The 25,340-nt window shown below is 38.9% G+C and overlaps 1 protein-coding gene across 11 annotated transcripts in view; it reads left to right on the top strand.

Moving 5' to 3' along the window:
* Positions 1 to 21,855, top strand: part of LOC112247727 (liprin-alpha-2-like) — a 227,278-nt gene extending 205,423 nt beyond the window's left edge. For 3 of the 11 annotated variants that reach the window (XM_042297959.1, XM_042297960.1, XM_042297963.1), the window contains exons 23-30: positions 1,335 to 1,400; positions 4,682 to 4,717; positions 4,917 to 5,092; positions 5,199 to 5,296; positions 5,867 to 6,042; positions 6,496 to 6,564; positions 6,937 to 7,090; positions 7,436 to 7,780. In XM_042297959.1, coding sequence (XP_042153893.1) covers positions 1,335 to 1,400; positions 4,682 to 4,717; positions 4,917 to 5,092; positions 5,199 to 5,296; positions 5,867 to 6,042; positions 6,496 to 6,564; positions 6,937 to 7,090; positions 7,436 to 7,695 — 1,035 coding nt within the window. In that variant the 3' untranslated portion in view covers positions 7,696 to 7,780. The other 8 variants (XM_042297965.1, XM_042297967.1, XM_042297966.1 and 5 more) reach the window with 7 other exon arrangements.
* The last annotated feature ends 3,485 nt before the right edge of the window (positions 21,856 to 25,340 follow it).

Here is a 25,340-nt window from a genome sequence, read left to right on the forward strand (position 1 = left end):
TTTCATGTAACCTCTGAGGAACCTGCTGAGCTTAATGCTACAAACGGTTTTATTCTATGTAGCTTTATCACTCACACACACACACATACACACACACACACACACTTAAACTGAATCTTTCATCAAGGAGCAGTGAACTCTGGGAACATGACTCTATAGACCCCCTCTGCCCTGGTTCCACCTGCTGTGACTGGTGGTCAGTTCCCTGCCCCTCTTAACCAAATGACCACTTTAAGTTTACACTCCGGGTTAATCAACCCTGTAAATGCAGGGGGAGTGTCTGACAAGCAGAACACTGACAGGGGGAAGGTGGGGTAGGGAGCTAACTTCTTTATTCGACCAGTCACAGGACTGGTTATTCTGCTGCCTTTAAGCTCACAGACAGTGACGTCTGATTCACCCTATGGGGCCGACCCAAACCGTACTATGCTGCCCAGCACAGCTGAAACAAGCATGCATGAGCAGCCCTTTAGTACGGTGTCTTTAATAGAGAATGTCATCCCCTCAAGTGTTCTTATCTAGGTCATGACAGCTTGATCCAGTGGGGCTGCAAAGCACAGTGATCATGGCTGCTAAAATTAGAATCAACAACAGATTAGAATGGGTTGGAATGGGGTTTAACGGTGTGGTACACTGAGGTATATCAACCTAGACTGAATCTGTTAGAAAGGGGTTTAATGGTGGGGTACACTGAGTTATATAAAACTAGACTGAGTCTGTTAGAAAGGGGTTTAATGGTGTGGTACACTGAGGTATATCAAACTAGACAGAGTCTGTTAGAAAGGGGTTTAATGGTGGGGTACACTGAGGTATATCAAACTAGACTGAGGTGGATATGCATGTTTGTATTTATGTCTGTTTGCTCCAAACCCCTGTACTAATCCACTACTACACTAGTTTATGGTGAACCAGTCTTGTCATGCATGGTAAATGTGTTCCTTTGGCCTGTGTGTGTTGCACCTGTGTAGGTGGGCTGCTCCTGTCTTATGTGCTGTTTTTGTCTATCCAAAGTCAGAAGTTGCCCCTAACCACTGATACAGGATCAGATAGTATTTCACCCCTTTAATGGATAAGGTTATGATGGGGACATAGTATCTGATCCTAGATCTGTGGTTAAGGACATCTTCTACCTCAATCAGTTTTGTGTCTGTGTTTGTTTGTGTACTGTGCATGCCCTTTGACCCCAGAGGGGCGGGCCTGCTCATCATCTGACCATGATGCTATAACACTATTGGCTTACAGTGGTGCTGCTCTTCTTCTTTAATACTGCTTGCCCCTCCTGGCGGACTACTGTTGCTGCTGCTGTCTTCTTCTCTTGGGCACCGCACTCCTAGCCGTCAGGCAATGTATGGGTGACCCACGAGGAAATGGAGACCCTCGCAGCACCCTCCTCCAAAACGGTTAGTCCTTCCTCTCCTTTTACCTCTTCTCTGCTCTCACTCACTTGCTTTCACTGCAGTGTTGAGACTTGTCAATGGCTGCATTACTGAGGCCTGTACTGAGGACTGGGTGGCAGGTAGCCTAGCAGTTAGAGCATTGGGCCAGTAACCAAAAGGTCACTGATTCGAATACCCGAGCCGACAAGGTGAAAAATCTGTCATTGTGCCCTTGTGTAAAGGCACTTCACCCTGATTTGCTCCAGGGGTACTAACCCTATAAAACAACACATTTCACTGCACCTACAGTGCCTTGCGAAAGTATTCGGCCCCCTTGAACTTTGCGACCTTTTGCCACATTTCAGGCTTCAAACATAAAGATATAAAACTGTATTTTTTTTATGAAGAATCAACAACAAGTGGGACACAATCATGAAGTGGAACGACATTTATTGGATATTTCAAACTTTTTTAACAAATCAAAAACTGAAATATTGGGCATGCAAAATTACTCAGCCCCTTTACTTTCAGTGCAGCAAACTCTCTCCAGAAGTTCAGTGAGGATCTCTGAATGATCCAATGTTGACCTAAATGACTAATGATGATAAATACAATCCACCTATGTGTAATCAAGTCTCCGTATAAATGCACCTGCACTGTGATAGTCTCAGAGGTCCGTTAAAAGCGCAGAGAGCATCATGAAGAACAAGGAACACACCAGGCAGGTCCGAGATACTGTTGTGATGAAGTTTAAAGCCGGATTTGGATACAAAAATATTTCCCAAGCTTTAAACATCCCAAGGAGCACTGTGCAAGCGATAATATTGAAATGGAAGGAGTATCAGACCACTGCAAATCTACCAAGACCTGGCCGTCCCTCTAAACTTTCAGCTCATACAAGGAGAAGACTGATCAGAGATGCAGCCAAGAGGCCCATGATCACTCTGGATGAACTGCAGAGATCTACAGCTGAGGTGGGAGACTCTGTCCATAGGACAACAATCAGTCGTATATTGCACAAATCTGGCCTTTATGGAAGAGTGGCAAAAAGAAAGCCATTTCTTAAAGATATCCATAAAAAGTGTTGTTTAAAGTTTGCCACAAGCCACCTGGGAGACACACCAAACATGTGGAAGAAGGTGCTCTGGTCAGATGAAACCAAAATTGAACTTTTTGGCAACAATGCAAAACGTTATGTTTGGCATAAAAGCAACAAAGCTCATCACCCTGATCACACCATCCCCACTGTCAAACATGGTGGTGGCAGCATCATGGTTTGGGCCTGCTTTTCTTCAGCAGGGACAGGGAAGATGGTTAAAATTGATGGGAAGATGGATGGAGCCAAATACAGGACCATTCTGGAAGAAAACCTGATGGAGTCTGCAAAAGACCTGAGACTGGGACGGAGATTTGTCTTCCAACAAGACAATGATCCAAAACATAAAGCAAAATCTACAATGGAATGGTTCAAAAATAAACATATCCAGGTGTTAGAATGGCCAAGTCAAAGACCTGAATCCAATCGAGAATCTGTGGAAAGAACTGAAAACTGCTGTTCACAAATGCTCTCCATCCAACCTCACTGAGCTCGAGCTGTTTTGCAAGGAGGAATGGGAAAAAATGTCAGTCTCTCGATGTGCAAAACTGATAGAGACATACCCCAAGTGACTTACAGCTGTAATCGCAGCAAAAGGTGGCGCTACAAAGTATTAACTTAAGGGGGCTGAATAATTTTGCACGCCCAATTTTTCAGTTTTTGATTTGTTAAAAAAGTTTGAAATATCCAATAAATGTCGTTCCACTTCATGATTGTGTCCCACTTGTTGTTGATTCTTCACAAAAAAAATACAGTTTTATATCTTTATGTTTGAAGCCTGAAATGTGGCAAAAGGTTGCAAAGTTCAAGGGGGCCGAATACTTTCGCAGGCACTGTATCTGGTGTATGTGACAATAAAACATGTTTTTCCCACTATAGGATTTGGAGGGTAGGGAGATTGTATAACAGTAGGTTTGTTGATAATGTGGTTAGACTTCATCACATCACATCCATTCTCAGCTCTCCCTTTCATTATAATGGGTAAAGAAAAGCTTTTTAATTGGAATGACTGGTGCACTGCCCTATATTTACCAGTATGTGTTGGTGTTACTGCTATGGTTCAGGGAGCTGCGTTGCCCTTGGGTACCATACTGTAGTTACCCTATATTACCCGTGTGTATGGTACGTTTCAGCCAGCTGTTGATTAGATACAGCACATGTCAAGACATAATGCTATTTTCTTCCATGAGCAATGTCATCCTTTTAAACCTGACAGTGATCAGCTGATTGTACATAGGATTCACCCTACAAGACTGGTGTAAGAAGCTACATCAAATCCGATACAGGTCTGCCAACTGATACAGTATGTTCCAAACATGTTCATTTAAAACCTATTGGTTCTGTCTCAAGATTAAACCTTGCAGGATTATTAGTCACTGCAGGTGTCTTTCATGTCAATCCCTAGGACACAAACAGCTATGTACTATACTGTATGTCAATCCCTAGGACACAGACAGCTATGTACTATACTGTATGTCAATCCCTAGGACACAGACAGCTATGTACTATACTGTATGTCAATCCCTAGGACACAGACAGCAGCTATGTCAATCCCTAGGACACAGACAGCTATGTACTATACTGTACGTGTAATAATGGATCTCTTTGAGCTTGAACATAAAGGTTATTCTTTGTTCCACTGTTCTCCCTGCCTCTAATACAGCCTGCATGTCAGGCACAATGAGGCTAATAGCCAACTCCGTACCATTGTACGGAGGGCGAACCACGGGGGAAAAGGCTCTCATTTGTGCCAGGCGTTTTGTGCGAATGGGGTTGGATTGGCCTAATGTGGCAGCAGCGCCCGTCTCCAAATCAGATGTAATGTGGCAGCAGCTCAGCCCAGGACTAAAGGGATAACTGTGTTACTCTCCCATGGGGCCAGTTCAGTTCACACGCTAAAGGGGGGAAATCATTCTCCCTTCTCAGATTGCAGATAAATCCCACAGGCCACTTTCCCTCCCTCGAATAGTGATTTTTCATGCATATTTAGATGGAGTTCTACTTTTAGATGTGAATAGTTTGTTCAGGGAATATATGCGAGGGAGACCTCTACTGTCCGTTCTGAGGCCTTTGCTCTGACTTGAGCAAGTCAAGAGCCTCTGATGCTAGAGTAGAGACTATTGGACTGTAGATGAAGTCCAGTGACCTGTTGCTATTATGTTCTCATGCATATTGCTACTGTTTCTTTTCCATGCCTGACCAATGACAGAGGTCCGGGGAGTCCGAGGAGGGGAGCTGGGCGCAGGTAAAGGATTTGCGGTCTCTCTCATGGATTAGAACAGTAGAATTGTAGATTATTTAGAGTTACTCTATTTTTATTTAACCTTTGTTTAACTAGGCACACACCAGAGTTGTCTATGTGGCTACTTTTAAACCTCATCAAAATCGTGTACAGATGAACAATGGGCTACAGTATGTAATTGTTTCCTTGTCATTATTGTCAGACTCTAGCTTATGGTGACATGAACCATGAGTGGATAGGGAACGAGTGGTTGCCCAGTCTAGGACTACCTCAGTACCGCAGCTACTTCATGGAGTGCCTGGTGGACGCCCGCATGCTGGACCACCTCACCAAGAAGGACCTCCGGGTGCATCTCAAAATGGTGGACAGCTTTCACAGGTACACCTGCCCTCCTCCTGTATGATGTAGGATTTGATCAGAAAGTTTAGTGTTTAGTCTCATTTTGTGGTAATAAGTGGCTTTTCTAATGTTCCCATGTCTGTAGGACGAGTTTGCAGTATGGTATCATGGGTCTGAAGAAGCTCAACTATGACAGGAAAGAGCTGGAGAGACGCAGAGAGCACAGCCAGCATGAAATGAGAGGTACTTAAAGGGAAATTTCACCCAAAAACGATATTTTGGTATTTGTTTCATTAGTCCATTGTTGACATAGTCCCAAAATGTTTTGCTTGTCAGCAATCAAATTTTCAAGATATGTAACTTTCAAAACACAGAAATCATCCCTGTATGATGCATTTAGTATCATATGACGCAAAACGCAGGATCATATGATGCAAAATCCCTCAAATGGACAGTATCTTCAAAAGTGGATTGGTGGACATTTTTTTCTTTTAAAGACTGCTCTTGGAACGATTATGAAGACCGTTAAGCTAAAATATATTCTAGTAGTGTCTAATTACAATCTCATTAGTAATCTGCTCAGGCAAATAATACTTGTGGAAGCGCACTTACTTTCCAGTATGTATTGCATTCTATTGTGAAATATAGCCAAGCAGTGTCTACCTGTCATAGAGCTAGGAGGTGATGGTCAGTAAGGACCAATCTAGCAGAGCACAGAGGTTTTCTTCATTATGTAACCAGACATGGAAATATTCTGTCTGTGGCCCAACACCCATGTTGTGTTTACTGTAATACCATGTCTGTGTGCCCCAGACGTGCTGGTGTGGAGCAACGAGCGGGTGATACGCTGGGTCCAGAGCATCGGCCTAAAGGACTATGCCAACATCCTGCTGGAGAGCGGCGTGCACGGGGCCCTGGTCGCCCTCGACGACAACTTTGACCACACCAGCTTGGCGCTGCTCATCCAGATCCCCAACCAAAGCACTCAGGTCAGATCCCTCTGCCCCGCATCACGCTATAGCATAGTTACGCCACAAGAGGGCAATGCATAATATACTAGCGTAAGAGGAAGACATTAACGTCTTCATTCTAAGAGTCCGTGTCCATAGTCTTGTCTCTCTAAAAGCAAGTGAATTATGATGTTAAATTGAACAGTGTTTTCAATTGTTTATTTTTTAGATTTTCAGGACAGAATAAATGATTTAGAGGATACACTTCAAACAGCAGTACACTTCAAACACATCTTTTAATTTCTCAGTCTTTCCATCTCAAACAGGTCTAATAATACCCTGAGTGCCAGACCAGTAGGTCAACAGAGAGCTGTTTGGTCATGCTAGCTTGGTATCAAAATGACTGAAAGCGTCTGGAGCCCCAAATAAAGAGACCTACAACTTCCATTTCAAATGTACCTAATAAGACCTATTTACCCTTCCTCTCCCCAGGCACGTCAGATTCTGGAGAGGGAATATAATAACCTGCTAGCCCTGGGCACTGAGAGACGACTGGACGAGGTGAGTGACTCCTGTCACCCGGACAGCTAGCCCCGCTGTTACCATGGGTGATGGGCCGTGGCAGACAGACACACACACCTGGGTTTGTTGTCAATCATTACTCTGTTTTCCACCATCTCACTGCACCTCAGACCTGTCCTCAGTTTCCACTTCCCACCCATCACTCATTTGTCTCTCATATTGTCTTAGAGTTGGTTTGAGATATAAATATAAGGCCTTGGGAAATTAGTCATATTTGTTAGCTATACACTAACACTATATGCAGACACAAGCTGTTCTCAGGCCAGTTTATTTGGTGATAAGATAATGGCTGCCATCTCTAAACTCAATCCCTAACATGTCCGTGTCTCTGTCTGTGTGTCTGTCCGTCAGTATGAAGATAATGACCTCCGGGGGCCATCGTGGAGGAGGCAGTTCCCCCCGCGGGACGTCCATGGGATCAGTATGATGCCCGGCTCGGCAGAGACCCTCCCCGCTGGCTTCCGCGTCACCACCGGCTCACACTCCCGTAGGCTACCCCCCGAAGGTGAGCTCTCCCACAGACCCCCTGCATGGCCAAGACCCCCACAAAGTAGACCTAACAATTAAACTAGAGCATTCAGTTTAGGGCACTTAGCATGGATGAATGTGAATTGCACTCATCAAACACTAACAAACATAGCTAACTGCCACAAAATGTATTTGATTAAGATTGTACCTGGATACATTTCATTTCTGTGTTAGAGTTTGGGAGGGGGGGGTCCTCTCTCCCCTCTCTTTACTTGGAGCTCTCTCCCCATCACTCTCTCTCTCGTCTATCGCTGTATGGATGGAGCATGTTGCTGACTGTACCTGTATTTCCTCTGCTCTGGGACTGCTGCTCTGTGTGCAGTGCTCTATGAGGCGCTGGATGACAGTCCTGACGACATGTATTTGGACTGGTTTCAAGGTCAGATATACTGGAGCGATACCATGTGGCCTGCTGTTGGCCTGTGTGCCTTTACGCCCCCCAAAATTCCCCGGTTCCTGCTGTCCACCCTACCGTACCTCTTCTCTTCTCCAACTGTCTTCTCTCTCTACCTCTACTGCTCTGTTCCTCTGTTTTGTTCTGCTCCTGATGCCAACTACAAGGGTGGCCGTTTGTTATTGTAGACATATTGTGTGTCCAGTAATTGTTACTCAGGTTACTGTTATTAGCACAGTAGTTGTTAGTTGCAGCCTCTGCTGCTGCACCCTTGAAGTTAAAGCAACGAATCCCCTTTGCATATGTTATTTGAGCTATGTTAGGTCTATGTTAGTTGAGCTATGTTATTTGAGCTATGTTAGGTCTATGTTAGTTGAGCTATGTTAGTTGAGCTATGTTAGTTCTATGTTAGTTGAGCTATGTTAGTTGAGCTATGTTAGTTGAGCTATGTTAGTTGAGCTATGTTAGTTGAGCTATGTTAGTTGAGCTATGTTAGTTGAGCTATGTTAGTTGAGCTATGTTAGTTGAGCTATGTTAGTTGAGCTATGTTAGTTGAGCTATGTTAGTTGAGCTATGTTAGTTGAGCTATGTTAGTTGAGCTATGTTAGTTGAGCTATGTTAGTTGAGCTATGTTAGTTGAGCTATGTTAGTTGAGCTATGTTAGTTCTATGTTAGGTCTATGTTATTTGAGCTATGTTAGTTGAGCTATGTTAGTTGAGCTATGTTAGTTCTATGTTAGTTGAGCTATGTTAGTTGAGCTATGTTAGTTCTATGTTAGTTGAGCTATGTTAGTTGAGCTGTTAGTTGAGCTGTTAGTTGAGCTGTTAGTTGAGCTGTTAGTTGAATGTTAGTTGAGCTATGTTAGTTCTATGTTATTTGAGCTATGTTAGTTGAGCTATGTTAGTTCTGTTAGTTGAGCTATGTTAGTTGAGCTATGTTAGTTGAGCTATGTTAGTTCTATGTTAGTTGAGCTATGTTAGTTGAGCTATGTTAGTTCTATGTTAGTTGAGCTATGTTAGTTGAGCTATGTTAGTTCTATGTTATTTGAGCTATGTTAGTTGAGCTATGTTAGTTCTATGTTATTTGAGCTATGTTAGTTGAGCTATGTTAGTTCTATGTTATTTGAGCTATGTTATTTGAGCTATGTTAGTTGAGCTATGTTAGTTGAGCTATGTTATTTGAGCTATGTTATTTGAGCTATGTTAGTTGAGCTATGTTAGTTGAGCTATGTTAGTTCTATGTTATTTGAGCTATGTTGAGCTATGTTAGTTCTATGTTAGTTGAGCTATGTTAGTTGAGCTATGTTAGTTGAGCTATGTTAGTTGAGCTATGTTAGTTTGAGCTATGTTGAGTTGAGCTATGTTAGTTGAGCTATGTTAGTTGAGCTATGTTAGTTGAGCTATGTTAGTTGAGCTATGTTAGTTGAGCTATGTTAGTTGAGCTATGTTAGTTCTATGTTAGGTCTATGTTATTTGAGCTATGTTAGTTGAGCTATGTTAGTTGAGCTATGTTAGTTCTATGTTAGTTGAGCTATGTTAGTTGAGCTATGTTAGTTGAGCTGTTAGTTGAGCTGTTAGTTGAGCTGTTAGTTGAGCTGTTAGTTGAGCTGTTAGTTGAATGTTAATTGAGCTATGTTAGTTCTATGTTAGTTGAGCTATGTTAGTTGAGCTATGTTAGTTCTGTTAGTTGAGCTATGTTAGTTGAGCTATGTTAGTTGAGCTATGTTAGTTCTATGTTAGTTGAGCTATGTTAGTTCTATGTTAGTTGAGCTATGTTAGTTCTATGTTATTTGAGCTATGTTAGTTGAGCTATGTTAGTTCTATGTTATTTGAGCTATGTTAGTTGAGCTATGTTAGTTCTATGTTATTTGAGCTATGTTAGTTGAGCTATGTTAGTTCTATGTTATTTGAGCTATGTTATTTGAGCTATGTTATTTGAGCTATGTTAGTTGAGCTATGTTATTTGAGCTATGTTAGTTGAGCTATGTTAGTTCTATGTTATTTGAGCTATGTTAGTTGAGCTATGTTAGTTCTATGTTATTTGAGCTATGTTAGTTGAGCTATGTTAGTTGAGCTATGTTAGTTGAGCTATGTTAGTTGAGCTATGTTAGTTGAGCTATGTTAGTTGAGCTATGTTAGTTGAGCTATGTTAGTTGAGCTATGTTAGTTGAGCTATGTTAGTTGAGCTATGTTAGTTGAGCTATGTTAGTTGAGCTATGTTAGTTGAGCTATGTTAGTTCTATGTTAGGTCTATGTTATTTGAGCTATGTTAGTTGAGCTATGTTAGTTGAGCTATGTTAGTTCTATGTTAGTTGAGCTATGTTAGTTGAGCTATGTTAGTTCTATGTTAGTTGAGCTATGTTAGTTGAGCTGTTAGTTGAGCTGTTAGTTGAGCTGTTAGTTGAATGTTGAGCTATGTTAGTTCTATGTTATTTGAGCTATGTTAGTTGAGCTATGTTAGTTCTGTTAGTTGAGCTATGTTAGTTGAGCTATGTTAGTTGAGCTATGTTAGTTCTATGTTAGTTGAGCTATGTTAGTTGAGCTATGTTAGTTCTATGTTAGTTGAGCTATGTTAGTTGAGTTTATGTTAGTTCTATGTTATTTGAGCTATGTTAGTTGAGCTATGTTAGTTCTATGTTAGTTGAGCTATGTTAGTTGAGCTATGTTAGTTCTATGTTATTTGAGCTATGTTAGTTGAGCTATGTTATTTGAGCTATGTTAGTTGAGCTATGTTATTTCTATGTTAGTTGAGCTATGTTAGTTCTATGTTAGTTGAGCTATGTTAGTTCTATGTTACTTCTATGATAGTTGAGCTATGTTAGTTCTATGTTAGTTGAGCTATGTTAGTTCTATGTTACTTCTATGATAGTTGAGCTATGTTAGGTCTATGTTATGTTAGTTGAGCTATGTTAGTTCTATGTTAGTTGAGCTATGTTAGTTCTATGTTATTTGAGCTATGTTAGTTGAGCTATGTTAGTTCTATGTTAGTTGAGCTATGTTAGTTGAGCTGTTAGTTGAGCTGTTAGTTGAATGTTAATTGAGCTATGTTAGTTCTATGTTATTTGAGCTATGTTAGTTGAGCTATGTTAGTTCTATGTTATTTGAGCTATGTTAGTTGAGCTATGTTAGTTCTATGTTATTTGAGCTATGTTAGTTGAGCTATGTTAGTTCTATGTTATTTGAGCTATGTTAGTTGAGCTATGTTAGTTCTATGATAGTTGAGCTATGTTAGTTCTATGTTAGTTCTGTTATTTGAGCTATGTTATTTGAGCTATGTTAGTTGAGCTATGTTAGTTGAGCTATGTTAGTTGAGCTATGTTAGTTGAGCTATGTTATTTGAGCTATGTTAGTTGAGCTATGTTAGTTCTATGTTAGTTGAGCTATGTTAGTTGAGCTATGTTAGTTCTATGTTATTTGAGCTATGTTAGTTGAGCTATGTTAGTTGAGCTATGTTAGTTGAGCTATGTTAGTTCTATGTTAGTTGAGCTATGTTAGTTCTATGTTAGTTCTATGTTAGTTGAGCTATGTTAGGTCTATGTTAGCTATGTTAGGTGAGTTATGTTAGTTGAGCTATGTTAGTTCTATGTTATTTGAGCTATGTTAGTTGAGCTATGTTAGTTCTATGTTAGTTGAGCTATGTTAGTTGAGCTGTTAGTTGAGCTGTTAGTTGAATGTTATTTGAGCTATGTTAGTTGAGCTATGTTAGTTGAGCTATGTTAGTTGAGCTATGTTAGTTGAGCTATGTTAGTTGAGCTATGTTAGTTGAGCTATGTTAGTTCTATGTTATTTGAGCTATGTTAGTTGAGCTATGTTAGTTGAGCTATGTTAGTTGAGCTATGTTATTTGAGCTATGTTAGTTGAGCTATGTTAGTTGAGCTATGTTAGTTGAGCTATGTTAGTTGAGCTATGTTAGTTGAGCTATGTTAGTTGAGCTATGTTAGTTCTATGTTATTTGAGCTATGTTAGTTGAGCTATGTTAGTTCTATGTTATTTGAGCTATGTTAGTTGAGCTATGTTAGTTCTATGTTATGTTTTGAGCTATGTTAGTTAGTTGAGCTATGTTAGTTCTATGTTATTTGAGCTATGTTAGTTGAGCTATGTTAGTTCTATGTTATTTGAGCTATGTTAGTTGAGCTATGTTAGTTCTATGTTATTTGAGCTATGTTAGTTGAGCTATGTTAGTTCTATGTTATTTGAGCTATGTTAGTTGAGCTATGTTAGTTCTATGTTATTTGAGCTATGTTAGTTCTATGTTATTTGAGCTATGTTAGTTGATGTTATTTGAGCTATGTTAGTTGAGCTATGTTAGTTCTATGTTATTTGAGCTATGTTAGTTGAGCTATGTTAGTTCTATGTTAGTTGAGCTATGTTAGTTCTATGTTAGTTGAGCTATGTTAGTTGAGCTATGTTAGTTCTGTTAGTTGAGCTATGTTAGTTCTATGTTATTTGAGCTATGTTAGTTGAGCTATGTTAGGTCTATGTTAGTTCTATGTTAGTTGAGCTATGTTAGGTCTATGTTAGTTCTGTTAGTTGAGCTATGTTAGGTCTGTTAGTTGAGCTATGTTAGTTCTGTTAGTTGAGCTATGTTAGTTCTGTTAGTTGAGCTATGTTAGTTCTATGTTAGTTGAGCTATGTTAGTTCTATGTTATTTGAGCTATGTTAGTTGAGCTATGTTAGTTCTATGTTAGTTGAGCTATGTTAGTTCTATGTTATTTGAGCTATGTTAGTTGAGCTATGTTAGTTCTATGTTAGTTGAGCTATGTTAGTTGAGCTATGTTAGTTCTATGTTAGTTGAGCTATGTTAGTTGAGCTATGTTAGTTCTATGTTAGTTGAGCTATGTTAGTTGAGCTATGTTAGTTCTATGTTATTTGAGCTATGTTAGTTGAGCTATGTTAGTTCTATGTTAGTTGAGCTATGTTAGTTCTATGTTATTTGAGCTATGTTAGTTCTATGTTAGTTGAGCTATGTTAGTTCTATGTTATTTGAGCTATGTTAGTTGAGCTATGTTAGTTCTATGTTATTTGAGCTATGTTAGTTCTATGTTATTTGAGCTATGTTAGTTGAGCTATGTTAGTTGAGCTATGTTAGTTGAGCTATGTTATTTGAGCTATGTTAGTTGAGCTATGTTAGTTGAGCTATGTTATTTGAGCTATGTTAGTTGAGCTATGTTAGTTCTATGTTAGTTGAGCTATGTTAGTTGAGCTATGTTAGTTGAGCTATGTTAGTTGAGCTATGTTAGTTCTATGTTAGTTGAGCTATGTTAGTTGAGCTATGTTAGTTCTATGTTATTTGAGCTATGTTAGTTGAGCTATGTTAGTTCTATGTTAGTTGAGCTATGTTAGTTCTATGTTAGTTCTATGATAGTTGAGCTATGTTAGGTCTATGTTAGTTCTGTTAGTTGAGCTATGTTAGTTCTATGTTAGTTGAGCTATGTTAGTTGAGCTATGTTAGTTGAGCTATGTTGAGCTATGTTAGTTGAGCTATGTTAGTTGAGCTATGTTAGTTGAGCTATGTTAGTTGAGCTATGTTAGTTCTATGTTAGTTGAGCTATGTTAGTTGAGCTATGTTAGTTGAGCTATGTTAGTTGAGCTATGTTAGTTGAGCTATGTTAGTTGAGCTATGTTAGTTGAGCTATGTTAGTTGAGCTATGTTAGTTGAGCTATGTTAGTTGAGCTATGTTAGTTGAGCTATGTTAGTTCTATGTTATTTGAGCTATGTTAGTTGAGCTATGTTAGTTCTATGTTATTTGAGCTATGTTAGTTGAGCTATGTTAGTTGAGCTATGTTAGTTGAGCTATGTTAGTTGAGCTATGTTAGTTGAGCTATGTTAGTTGAGCTATGTTAGTTGAGCTATGTTAGTTGAGCTATGTTAGTTGAGCTATGTTAGTTGAGCTATGTTAGTTGAGCTATGTTAGTTGAGCTATGTTAGTTGAGCTATGTTATTTGAGCTATGTTAGTTCTATGTTATTTGAGCTATGTTAGTTGAGCTATGTTAGTTCTATGTTATTTGAGCTATGTTAGTTGAGCTATGTTAGTTCTATGTTATTTGAGCTATGTTAGTTGAGCTATGTTAGTTCTATGTTAGTTGAGCTATGTTAGTTCTATGTTACTTCTATGATAGTTGAGCTATGTTAGGTCTATGTTAGTTCTGTTAGTTGAGCTATGTTAGGTCTATGTTAGTTCTATGTTAGTTGAGCTATGTTAGGTCTATGTTAGTTCTGTTAGTTGAGCTATGTTAGTTAGCTATGTTAGTTGAGCTATGTTAGTTCTGTTAGTTGAGCTATGTTAGTTCTATGTTATTTGAGCTATGTTAGTTGAGCTATGTTAGTTCTATGTTATTTGAGCTATGTTAGTTGAGCTATGTTAGTTGAGCTATGTTATTTGAGCTATGTTAGTTGAGCTATGTTATTTGAGCTATGTTATTTGAGCTATGTTAGTTGAGCTATGTTATTTGAGCTATGTTAGTTGAGCTATGTTAGTTGAGCTATGTTAGTTCTATGTTATTTGAGCTATGTTAGTTGAGCTATGTTAGTTCTATGATAGTTGAGCTATGTTAGGTCTATGTTAGTTCTGTTAGTTGAGCTATGTTAGTTGAGCTATGTTAGTTGAGCTATGTTAGTTGAGCTATGTTAGTTCTATGTTATTTGAGCTATGTTAGTTGAGCTATGTTAGTTCTATGTTATTTGAGCTATGTTAGTTGAGCTATGTTAGTTCTATGTTATTTGAGCTATGTTAGTTGAGCTATGTTAGTTCTATGTTAGTTGAGCTATGTTAGTTGAGCTATGTTAGTTCTATGTTAGTTGAGCTATGTTAGTTCTATGTTAGTTGAGCTATGTTAGTTCTATGTTATTTGAGCTATGTTAGTTGAGCTATGTTAGTTCTATGTTAGTTGAGCTATGTTAGTTGAGCTATGTTAGTTCTATGTTATTTGAGCTATGTTAGTTGAGCTATGTTAGTTCTATGTTATTTGAGCTATGTTAGTTGAGCTATGTTAGTTCTATGTTGAGCTATGTTAGTTGAGCTATGTTAGTTCTATGTTAGTTGAGCTATGTTAGTTGAGCTATGTTAGTTCTATGTTATTTGAGCTATGTTAGTTGAGCTATGTTAGTTCTATGTTATTTGAGCTATGTTAGTTGAGCTATGTTAGTTCTATGTTAGTTGAGCTATGTTAGTTTGTTAGTTGAGCTATGTTAGTTCTATGTTAGTTGAGCTATGTTAGTTCTATGTTGAGCTATGTTAGTTTATGTTAGTTGAGCTATGTTAGTTGAGCTATGTTAGTTGAGCTATGTTAGTTGAGCTATGTTAGTTCTATGTTATTTGAGCTATGTTAGTTGAGCTATGTTAGTTTCTATGTTAGTTGAGCTATGTTAGTTGAGCTATGTTAGTTCTATGTTATTTGAGCTATGTTATTTGAGCTATGTTAGTTGAGCTATGTTAGTTCTATGTTATTTGAGCTATGTTAGTTGAGCTATGTTAGTTGAGCTATGTTAGTTGAGCTATGTTAGTTGAGCTATGTTAGTTGAGCTATGTTATTTGAGCTATGTTAGTTGAGCTATGTTAGTTGAGCTATGTTGTTAGTTGAGCTATGTTAGTTGAGCTATGTTAGTTCTATGTTAGTTGAGCTATGTTAGTTGAGCTATGTTAGTTCTATGTTATTTGAGCTATGTTAGTTGAGCTATGTTAGTTCTATGTTATTTGAGCTATGTTAGTTCTATGTTATTTGAGCTATGTTGTTAGTTTCTATGTTAGTTGAGCTATGTTAGTTTGAGCTATGTTAGTTCTATGTTAGTTGAGCTATGTTAGTTCTATAGTTGAGCTATAGTTGAGCTATGTTAGTTCTATGTTATTTGAGCTATGTTAGTTGAGCTATGTTAGTTCTATGTTAGTTGAGCTATGTTAGTTGAGCTATGTTAGTTGAGCTATGTTAGTTGAGCTATGTTAGTTCTATGTTATTTGAGCTATGTTAGTTCTATGTTAGTTGAGCTATGTTAGTTCTATGTTAGTTGAGCTATGTTAGTTGAGCTATGTTAGTTGAGCTATGTTAGTTGAGCTATGTTAGTTGAGCTATGTTAGTTGAGCTATGTTAGTTGAGCTATGTTAGTTGAGCTATGTTAGTTGAGCTATGTTAGTTGTTAGTTGAGCTATGTTAGTTGAGCTATGTTAGTTGAGCTATGTTATTTGAGCTATGTTAGTTCTATGTTATTTGAGCTATGTTAGTTGAGCTATGTTAGTTGAGCTATGTTATTTGTTGTTAGTTGAGCTATGTTATTTGAGCTATGTTAGTTGAGCTATGTTAGTTGAGCTATGTTAGTTGAGCTATGTTAGTTGAGCTATGTTAGTTGAGCTATGTTAGTTGAGCTATGTTAGTTGAGCTATGTTATTTGAGCTATGTTATTTGAGCTATGTTAGTTGAGCTATGTTATTTGAGCTATGTTAGTTGAGCTATGTTAGTTCTATGTTATTTGAGCTATGTTAGTTGAGCTATGTTAGTTGAGCTATGTTATTTGAGCTATGTTAGTTGAGCTATGTTATTTGAGCTATGTTAGTTGAGCTATGTTAGTTGAGCTATGTTAGTTCTATGTTAGTTGAGCTATGTTAGTTCTATGTTATTTGAGCTATGTTAGTTGAGCTATGTTAGTTGAGCTATGTTAGTTCTATGTTATTTGAGCTGTTAGTTGAGCTATGTTAGTTCTATGTTATTTGAGCTATGTTAGTTGAGCTATGTTAGTTCTATGTTATTTGAGCTATGTTAGTTGAGCTATGTTAGTTCTATGTTATTTGAGCTATGTTAGTTGAGCTATGTTAGTTCTATGTTATTTGAGCTATGTTAGTTGAGCTATGTTAGTTGAGCTATGTTAGTTCTATGTTATTTGAGCTGTTAGTTGAGCTATGTTAGTTCTATGTTATTTGAGCTATGTTAGTTGAGCTATGTTAGTTCTATGTTAGTTGAGCTATGTTAGTTGAGCTATGTTAGTTGAGCTATGTTAGTTGAGCTATGTTAGTTGAGCTATGTTAGTTGAGCTATGTTAGTTGAGCTATGTTATTTGAGCTATGTTAGTTGAGCTATGTTATTTGAGCTATGTTAGTTGAGCTATGTTATTTGAGCTATGTTAGTTGAGCTATGTTAGTTGAGCTATGTTAGTTGAGCTATGTTAGTTGAGCTATGTTAGTTGAGCTATGTTAGTTGAGCTATGTTAGTTGAGCTATGTTAGTTGAGCTATGTTAGTTGAGCTATGTTAGTTGAGCTATGTTAGTTGAGCTATGTTATTTGAGCTATGTTAGTTGAGCTATGTTAGTTGAGCTATGTTAGTTGAGCTATGTTAGTTGAGCTATGTTAGTTGAGCTATGTTAGTTGAGCTATGTTAGTTGAGCTATGTTAGTTGAGCTATGTTAGTTGAGCTATGTTATTTGAGCTATGTTAGTTGAGCTATGTTAGTTCTATGTTATTTGAGCTATGTTAGTTGAGCTATGTTAGTTCTATGTTATTTGAGCTATGTTAGTTGAGCTATGTTAGTTCTATGTTAGTTGAGCTATGTTAGTTCTATGTTATTTGAGCTATGTTAGTTGAGCTATGTTAGTTCTATGTTATTTGAGCTATGTTAGTTGTTAGTTCTATGTTAGTTGAGCTATGTTAGTTGAGCTATGTTAGTTCTATGTTATTTGAGCTATGTTAGTTGAGCTATGTTAGTTCTATGTTATTTGAGCTATGTTAGTTGAGCTATGTTAGTTTATGTTATTTGAGCTATGTTAGTTGAGCTATGTTAGTTCTATGTTATTTGAGCTATGTTAGTTGAGCTATGTTAGTTCTATGTTATTTGAGCTATGTTAGTTGAGCTATGTTAGTTCTATGTTATTTGAGCTATGTTAGTTGAGCTATGTTAGTTCTATGTTAGTTTGAGTTAGTTGAGCTATGTTAGTTTCTATGTTATTTGAGCTATGTTAGTTGAGCTATGTTAGTTCTATGTTATTTGAGCTATGTTAGTTGAGCTATGTTAGTTCTATGTTATTTGAGCTATGTTAGTTGAGCTATGTTAGTTCTATGTTATTTGAGCTATGTTAGTTGAGCTATGTTAGTTCTATGTTATTTGAGCTATGTTAGTTGAGCTATGTTAGTTCTATGTTATTTGAGCTATGTTAGTTGAGCTATGTTAGTTCTATGTTATTTGAGCTATGTTAGTTGAGCTATGTTAGTTCTATGTTATTTGAGCTATGTTAGTTGAGCTATGTTAGTTCTATGTTATTTGAGCTATGTTAGTTGAGCTATGTTAGTTCTATGTTATTTGAGCTATGTTAGTTGAGCTATGTTAGTTCTATGTTATTTGAGCTATGTTAGTTGAGCTATGTTAGTTCTATGTTATTTGAGCTATGTTAGTTGAGCTATGTTAGTTCTATGTTAGTTGAGCTATGTTAGTTCTATGTTATTTGAGCTATGTTAGTTCTATGTTATTTGAGCTATGTTAGTTGAGCTATGTTAGTTCTATGTTATTTGAGCTATGTTAGTTGAGCTATGTTAGTTCTATGTTATTTGAGCTATGTTAGTTGAGCTATGTTAGTTCTATGTTATTTGAGCTATGTTAGTTCTATGTTATTTCTATGTTAGTTGAGCTATGTTAGTTCTATGTTAGTTGAGCTATGTTAGTTGAGCTATGTTAGTTCTATGTTAGTTGAGCTATGTTAGTTCTATGTTAGTTGAGCTATGTTAGTTCTATGTTAGTTCTATGTTAGTTGAGCTATGTTAGGTCTATGTTAGTTCTGTTAGTTGAGCTATGTTAGTTCTATGTTAGTTGAGCTATGTTAGTTGAGCTATGTTAGTTCTATGTTAGTTGAGCTATGTTAGTTCTATGTTACTTCTATGTTAGTTGAGCTATGTTAGTTCTATGTTAGTTGAGCTATGTTAGTTCTATGTTACTTCTATGATAGTTGAGCTATGTTAGTTCTATGTTAGTTGAGCTATGTTAGTTCTATGTTACTTCTATGTTAGTTGAGTTATGTTAGTTCTGTTAGTTGAGCTATGTTAGTTCTGTTAGTTGAGCTATGTTAGTTCTATGTTAGTTGAGCTATGTTAGTTCTATGTTAGTTGAGCTATGTTAGTTCTATGTTAGTTGAGCTATGTTAGTTCTATGTTAGTTGAGCTATGTTAGTTCTATGTTAGTTGAGCTATGTTAGTTCTATGTTAGTTGAGCTATGTTAGTTCAATGTTAGTTGAGCTATGTTAGTTCTATGTTAGTTGAGCTATGTTAGTTCAATGTTAGTTGAGCTATGTTAGTTCTATGTTAGTTGAGTTATGTTAGTTCAGCTATGTTAGTTCAGCTATGTTAGTTCTATGTTAGTTGAGTTATGTTAGTGGAGCTATGTTAGTTCTATGTTAGTTGAGTTATGTTAGTTGAGCTATGTTAGTTCTATGTTAGTTGAGTTATGTTTGTTGAGTTATGTTAGTTGCCCTGTAATAAATATTTATGATGGAAAAGATGGATGTTTTACAGTTGCCGGTTTGTGTCGCTCTTCGCCCTGTTGTTAAAAGAGGATGCTGGTCAAAATCTTTACGTTTTCAAGGGAATGAGAGATGTATTGAAACTTGCGTCTGTGTTTGTGGCACAGTGAGTTATAGCTGAACTGTAGTGCAGCAGGCTGCATTATGGCAGAACTCACTCCGGAATTATGGACGCAACTTCTGATACAAGTAAGTCTATCGCTGACATCTGATTGCAGGTTTTGACCAGAGTTCTTCTCTAACACTCTGTCCCCAGTGTAATCGAGCTGCCTTCCTTTATCTGCCTCTGTTGTCCCTGGTCTGTGGTGGTGATGACATTAACAGACTTGTTCCTGTGCGAGGTGTGATTCACTCAAAATGGCCACGTGCACTCCTCCTCTGAGTGTGCGATGCAATGTGCCTTGGCTTTGCTAGCTGACATTTTGACTAACCTCGTTCCCGTGTGTGGTGTGTGTGTGTGCAGTGTGTTGTATCCACAGTATGGTCTACTGTTCTCCTAGCCCTTATCAACTGGTTTAGAGTCCGTTTTGTTTGTCTCTCTCATTTGTTTGTCCCTCTCACAGTGGGCAATGGGAGCTGATCCTGTGTCAGTTGTTATGGGCATAAAGTAAGTTGGATAGCATTATCTACTGACCCTGGGCCCACTCTGGGTGTTGAAGCTAAGTGACTAACTGACTGGTCTCTGTCTCCCCCTACAGTTGGCCCCTTAGCAGTGCAGCGTCTGGACAGCTCTACAGTGAGGACATACTCCTGCTGAGGGAGGAGAAGAGAGACTGTAAGCTGTAAGTCACACACATTATCCCTGTACAAGCTATCAGTTGCGCATACACACATGCTCACGCACAAACTCTCCCTCTCTCTTACATCTGTCGTTCTGCTCAGGGACAGCAAATGACTGTGAGAAATTGGAACGGGTTGAGAGGGTAACTTGTCTTTACAAATAACCATGTTTGCTTGGAGAGGAGAGTCCCTGCTCTAGTGCAGGCATCCATGATCAGATGATAGGAGTCAAAGGCAGCAGCATGAGGCGGCCTCACTCTGTTGTCCCTCCTTTAATCTCTGTCCAGCACAGACAACTACAGCCACAGAACACATGGAACTTTATTCCACATCAGGTAACTGATGCAAGCAGTAGAATCAGATAAAAATAGATAAAATAGGTAGTATGGCAGTAATATACATGTTGTATTGTAGATTTGTACTGTTTTATATTTTGTTTTATGTGTGATGTAAGTGCCTTAATGTGTTCGGACCCAAGGAAGAGAAGCTGCTGCCTTGGCAGGAATTAATGGGGATCCCTAATAAATACATGAATACCCCTGAATTCCAAGGTAGAGAGATATATGGCAGCTACGGGAATCTGTATCAAATGAGATAATGTTACACAATTAGTAATGTCAACAATAATTCCCATGTGATCAAATCCATGTTCATGACAACTGCACTGTCACTGTGGATAAAGCTTCACAGTGGCACAGTGTAAGTAAACCATACCTCCTCTCTTTCAGGTCCAGATACTGTATGTAGAGAAGGTCTTACTGTACCTTGGAGCTGCAGGACTGGTTATCCTGCCTGGAACAAACATTCTGACGAGACGCACTGCCAAGAAGCACCCCCCTACCTACCCTCCCACCCAACCTACCCCCAAAAAGAGGGGGGGGGGGCAGCGAGGGGTGCCTCGTGCCAATCCGCCCCCCCTCTGCACTTACAAGTCAAGGCCCCCTGAAACCTGGGCAGCAGCTGCCGGTGCTACTTTCCTTCAGTCTGTCCTGTTGTCACCGTTTCTACCTTTTACATGTACAATAACTTGTTGAAGCATAATGTACTGTGTATTTCTTCTACCAGGAGATGTGTAGGTTATCTGTAAATTAATATAAATATGAGGTTTTTTTAATATATATATATAAATATATACACATCTATATTACAAAAAAAAAAGATATTCAGAGTTTGTGCAAATAACCCATAACCCCCCCCTTCCCATTTCATGACCTTAGTTAAACAATGCTGCTCTTTGAATATTTCTCCATCATTCCCTGAGAGACCATTTTGTACATAGTTATTTTCCATTGTGCCGATAAATTTGTGTTTTCACCTTGGAGAGACTGTCCATCTGGTCGCCATGTGACCCCCCCCCCAAGCTGGTAAAGCCTTCCCTCTAGTGGCGTGTACAGCCCCATGTATCTGAGTCACCAGCCACAGCCCCTCACCTCACAATCATGACGGAGCTCATCTCATAGCAAAGCATTCTGGGAGGACACAAACGCACTGTGATGTCTACTGATGATGTGACAAGCACTTTGATACAACCACAGAAAATTGGACTACAGCCACAGACAGACTCCACTCTGAAGCTACTCAGCTCAGAGATCAACTAACAGCAGGAACACTTCATCAGATGATCTCACTCACCTACAGTACTTTGACCATAAAGCCATACATTAATAAACTCAAGCTGGACTTTTTTTATTTTGTCGTGGGGTCCGACTCAGCATCGCTGAGAAATAACTGAAAGACAGACTGCTTAACTCAGTGTGCGTAGACTGTATATGAACATGTCGAAGTGAGGTGAATTTTAATGATAAACCTGTTGCTTGCTGTGACATTGGTGTAACTGTTAACTCTTTGTTTTTGTCTGAGTTGCCAGGGAAACCTATTGTACAGCCCTCCTACCTGTCTTTGAGTTATTTCTGCTGGAGTACTCGATCAAGTTTGACTTTTTTGTTGACTTTTACATCCTCGATTTGCACAAACAAAGAATCATTTTATTTTGTGTCCATTTTTTATTCATTACTAATTGTATTTTGGTCAAAGTGGTGATCAAACAAATTTTCATTGCCAATAAAAAAAATACTGTCAGTGAAGTAGCTGTTGAAATTACTATTTTTCACTCATTGCTTCACTTCAGAGCTCTAGTATGAAGAGTTCATTCATCATATTAAACTATAAGATATAAAATAAACATGACAATTATTTGATTTAACTAGGCAAGTCAGTTAAGAACAAATTCTTATTTACAATGACGGCCTACCGGGGTTGGGACCCCCCAACATAAAAAATATAAATAAAAAAATGTATATATATACAGTGGGGAGAACAAGTATTTGATACACTGCTGATTTTTCAGGTTTTCCTACTTACAAAGCATGTAGAGGTCTGTAATTTTTATCATAGGTACACTTCAACTGTGAGAGACAGAATCTAAAACGAAACTCCAGAAAATCACATTGTTTAAGTAGTTAATTTGGGAACAAAGCATTGGGAACACCTTCCTGATATTGAGTTGCCCTCAGAACAGCCTAAATTCATCTGGCCATGGATTCTACAAGGTGTCGAAAGCGTTCCACTGGGATGCTGGCCCATGTTGACTCTAATGCTTCCCACAGTTGTGTCAAGTTGGCTGGATGTCCTTTGGGTAGTGGACCATCCAGCAGCGTTGCACTTAAATCGTCTTGCCCATTCACCCTCTGAATGGTACACATACACAATCCATGTCTTAATTGTCTCAAGGCTTTAAAATGACTCTAACTCTTTAGTCTCATCCCCTTCATCTACACTGATTTGAAGTGGATTTTAAATAAGGGACATCAATCAGGGATCATAACTTTCACCTGGTCAGTCTATGTCATGGAAAGAGCAGGTGTTCCTAATATTTTGTGCTCACAGTGTATAATCATACAGTACATTTGAACCACTAGATGGCATCACTGGCCAGCACAAAATTCATCCACCTACCTGTCCCATGAATTACATGGTTATTAAAGTTTAAATATAGAATTCAAAGTCATTATGCATATTGGTAAGTATGTGACAAATCCGAAGCAGTGAACACACACACACACACACACTAACGTGGTGAATTATTATCTGATGCTAAAACATGAATAAGATCTCAGGTGAGATCACCTACAGGGAACTTGGTGAAGTAGAGCTTGAAAAGCTCCTGGTTCTGCCACAGAGATAAGGCTGCTCCTGGTGGTAGTGGCAGCCTGGAGGAGAGGAGAGACAGAGGGTGTGTGTGGGTGAGAGAGACTAGTGTCTGACACGCAACAGACAGCAGGAGTGAGTGAGGTGACACCGTGGGACAGCTGGATCCCCATGCCAGTCACGGTGAGGACTATTACAGTGGCACAGAGGGAAGAAAGAGCCATACTCTGTGATGCTACAAATAACATCCAACAACAACTTTAGCTAATAACAAATGCTACAAAACAACAGTTCCTTTAGAATTGTAATATCAGAGGAGGTCTAGGGTTGTCTTCTCTTACCCCCCGTCATCAAGATGTCTGAGGCACTGCTTTTCTATGGGGAGACAAGATACTCCAGGATACCTAAACTTGTATAATACTTTGGGTTTAGCATCTGAATTAGAAAGATAAGCCTGTCAGTCTATAAGGTTCATAAAAGAGCTGGGGGGCTGAGGTAGTGGATACTATTACACTACACCTTAGTGGGTTCAGACATGGAGCCCAGTGTCTGCTGGGCCTGACCCTCCGTGTGAACACACACACACACACACACACACACACACACACACACACACACACACACACACACACACACACACACACACACACACACACACACACACACACACACACACACACACACACACACACACACACACACACACACACACACACACACACACACACACACACACACACACACACACACACACACACACACACACACACACACACACACACACAATCTGAGCCTTTGTTTACCCAGGGTCACTCTCGATCACCCCCAACTGTTCTTGAGGAGGGTCATCCAAGTTCAAGCCCTGTCTGCATCACACCCATTTACAAAGCAGCATGTTTGTGTACTGTAGTTGCATCAAGAACCTTTAAAAAAAAATCTATTCCAATTTTGTTCAAAGGTTGTACTGTTGGTGAGAGTATAGAAGCTTTCCCTGTCTGTCTTTGACTGCAGCCAGATCTAGGGCACCCCTGGTATTGCTCTAGCCCGGAGAGGAAATGAACAAACCAAGACCTAATAATGTTCCATGGTTCAACCGCCTGCATTTATATCCTAATGAGGCTGCCACCCTTTTTTGAATGCACTTCCACACACAGACACAAAACAGCCTCTGAAGCAACAAAACCAACCAAATTCAATTAGGGCACTGATGCTTTTTGTTAGCCCATGAGATCCTCGCCACTCAAAGGCAATAACAATGCCTAAGGTTCATTAAGAAAATACTTTTGATGCCTCCCATCTTGACTCTGGAAGAGAGATTCTCCATTATCAATTCACCTCAGAGCTAAAGGTGTTAGTTCTTAAACAGAGAAAAGGGTTGGTTATAAGAGTTGTGGCTATATGTTCTCCGATGAAAAGCTCCATAGCAGCTTGGGCTGAATCCATTGTAATCCACCTTGTTGGTAGAGAGACAGTGGCAGCAATAACAATGAGGTGGCGAATGGAAGATGGGAGTGATTTCCAGGTAACAGGCTCACAGATAGGAGCACAATGGGGAGGAAAGACTGATGTGCCCTCGCTGTGACCCGGCTCACACAATCAGCTCCCAACACACACACTTCTCTCTCAGGTCCTGAGGGAGCTACTGTAGTGGATACCTGTCTGTATTGAGAAGGTGGTGCTGCATGTAGCCCTGGGTGATATAAAAAATACATTGTATGATCGATTCAAAGTCCATTATTTCCATAAAACAATTCCACCCTCCTATTTGAACAGATAGAAAAAAGGACTTATTTTACTGTGCTCGAGTTTCTAAAAGTGACAGTGTGTGTGTGTGTGTGAGTCTATCTCCCTGTGTGTTCATCCCTGATGCAGAGACAGAAAGGTTTGCTACTCCAGGTGACAGAGGCAGTAAAATGTGACTAGGGGGCAGTATTTTCATTTTTGGAAAAATAACGTTCCCATAGTAAACGGGATATTTTGTCAGGACAAGATGCTACAATATGCATATAATTGACAGCTTAGGATAGAAAACACTCTAAAGTTTCCAAAACTGTAAAAATATTGTCTGTGGGTATAACAGAACTGATATTGCAGGCGAAAGCTTGAGAAAAATCCAATCCGGAAGTGCCTCATGTTTTGAAAGCGCTGCGTTCCAATGCGTCCCTATTGAGCAGTGAATGTGCCATCAACCAGATTACTTTTTCTCTGTACTCCCCAAGGTGTCTACAGCATTGTGACGTAGTTTTACGCATTTATGTTGAAGAATACGCGTAAGTGGCTACATTGCGCAACTGGTCACCTGATGGCTCCCAGAGTGATTCTCCCGTAAAATACAGAGGTAGCCATTATTCCAATCGGTCCTACTGAAAAACCAATTGTCCCGGTGGATATATTAATGAATAGATATTTGAAAAAC

The sequence above is a fragment of the Oncorhynchus tshawytscha genome, linkage group LG15 (genome assembly GCF_018296145.1).
Source record: "Oncorhynchus tshawytscha isolate Ot180627B linkage group LG15, Otsh_v2.0, whole genome shotgun sequence".
NCBI lineage: Eukaryota > Metazoa > Chordata > Actinopteri > Salmoniformes > Salmonidae > Oncorhynchus > Oncorhynchus tshawytscha.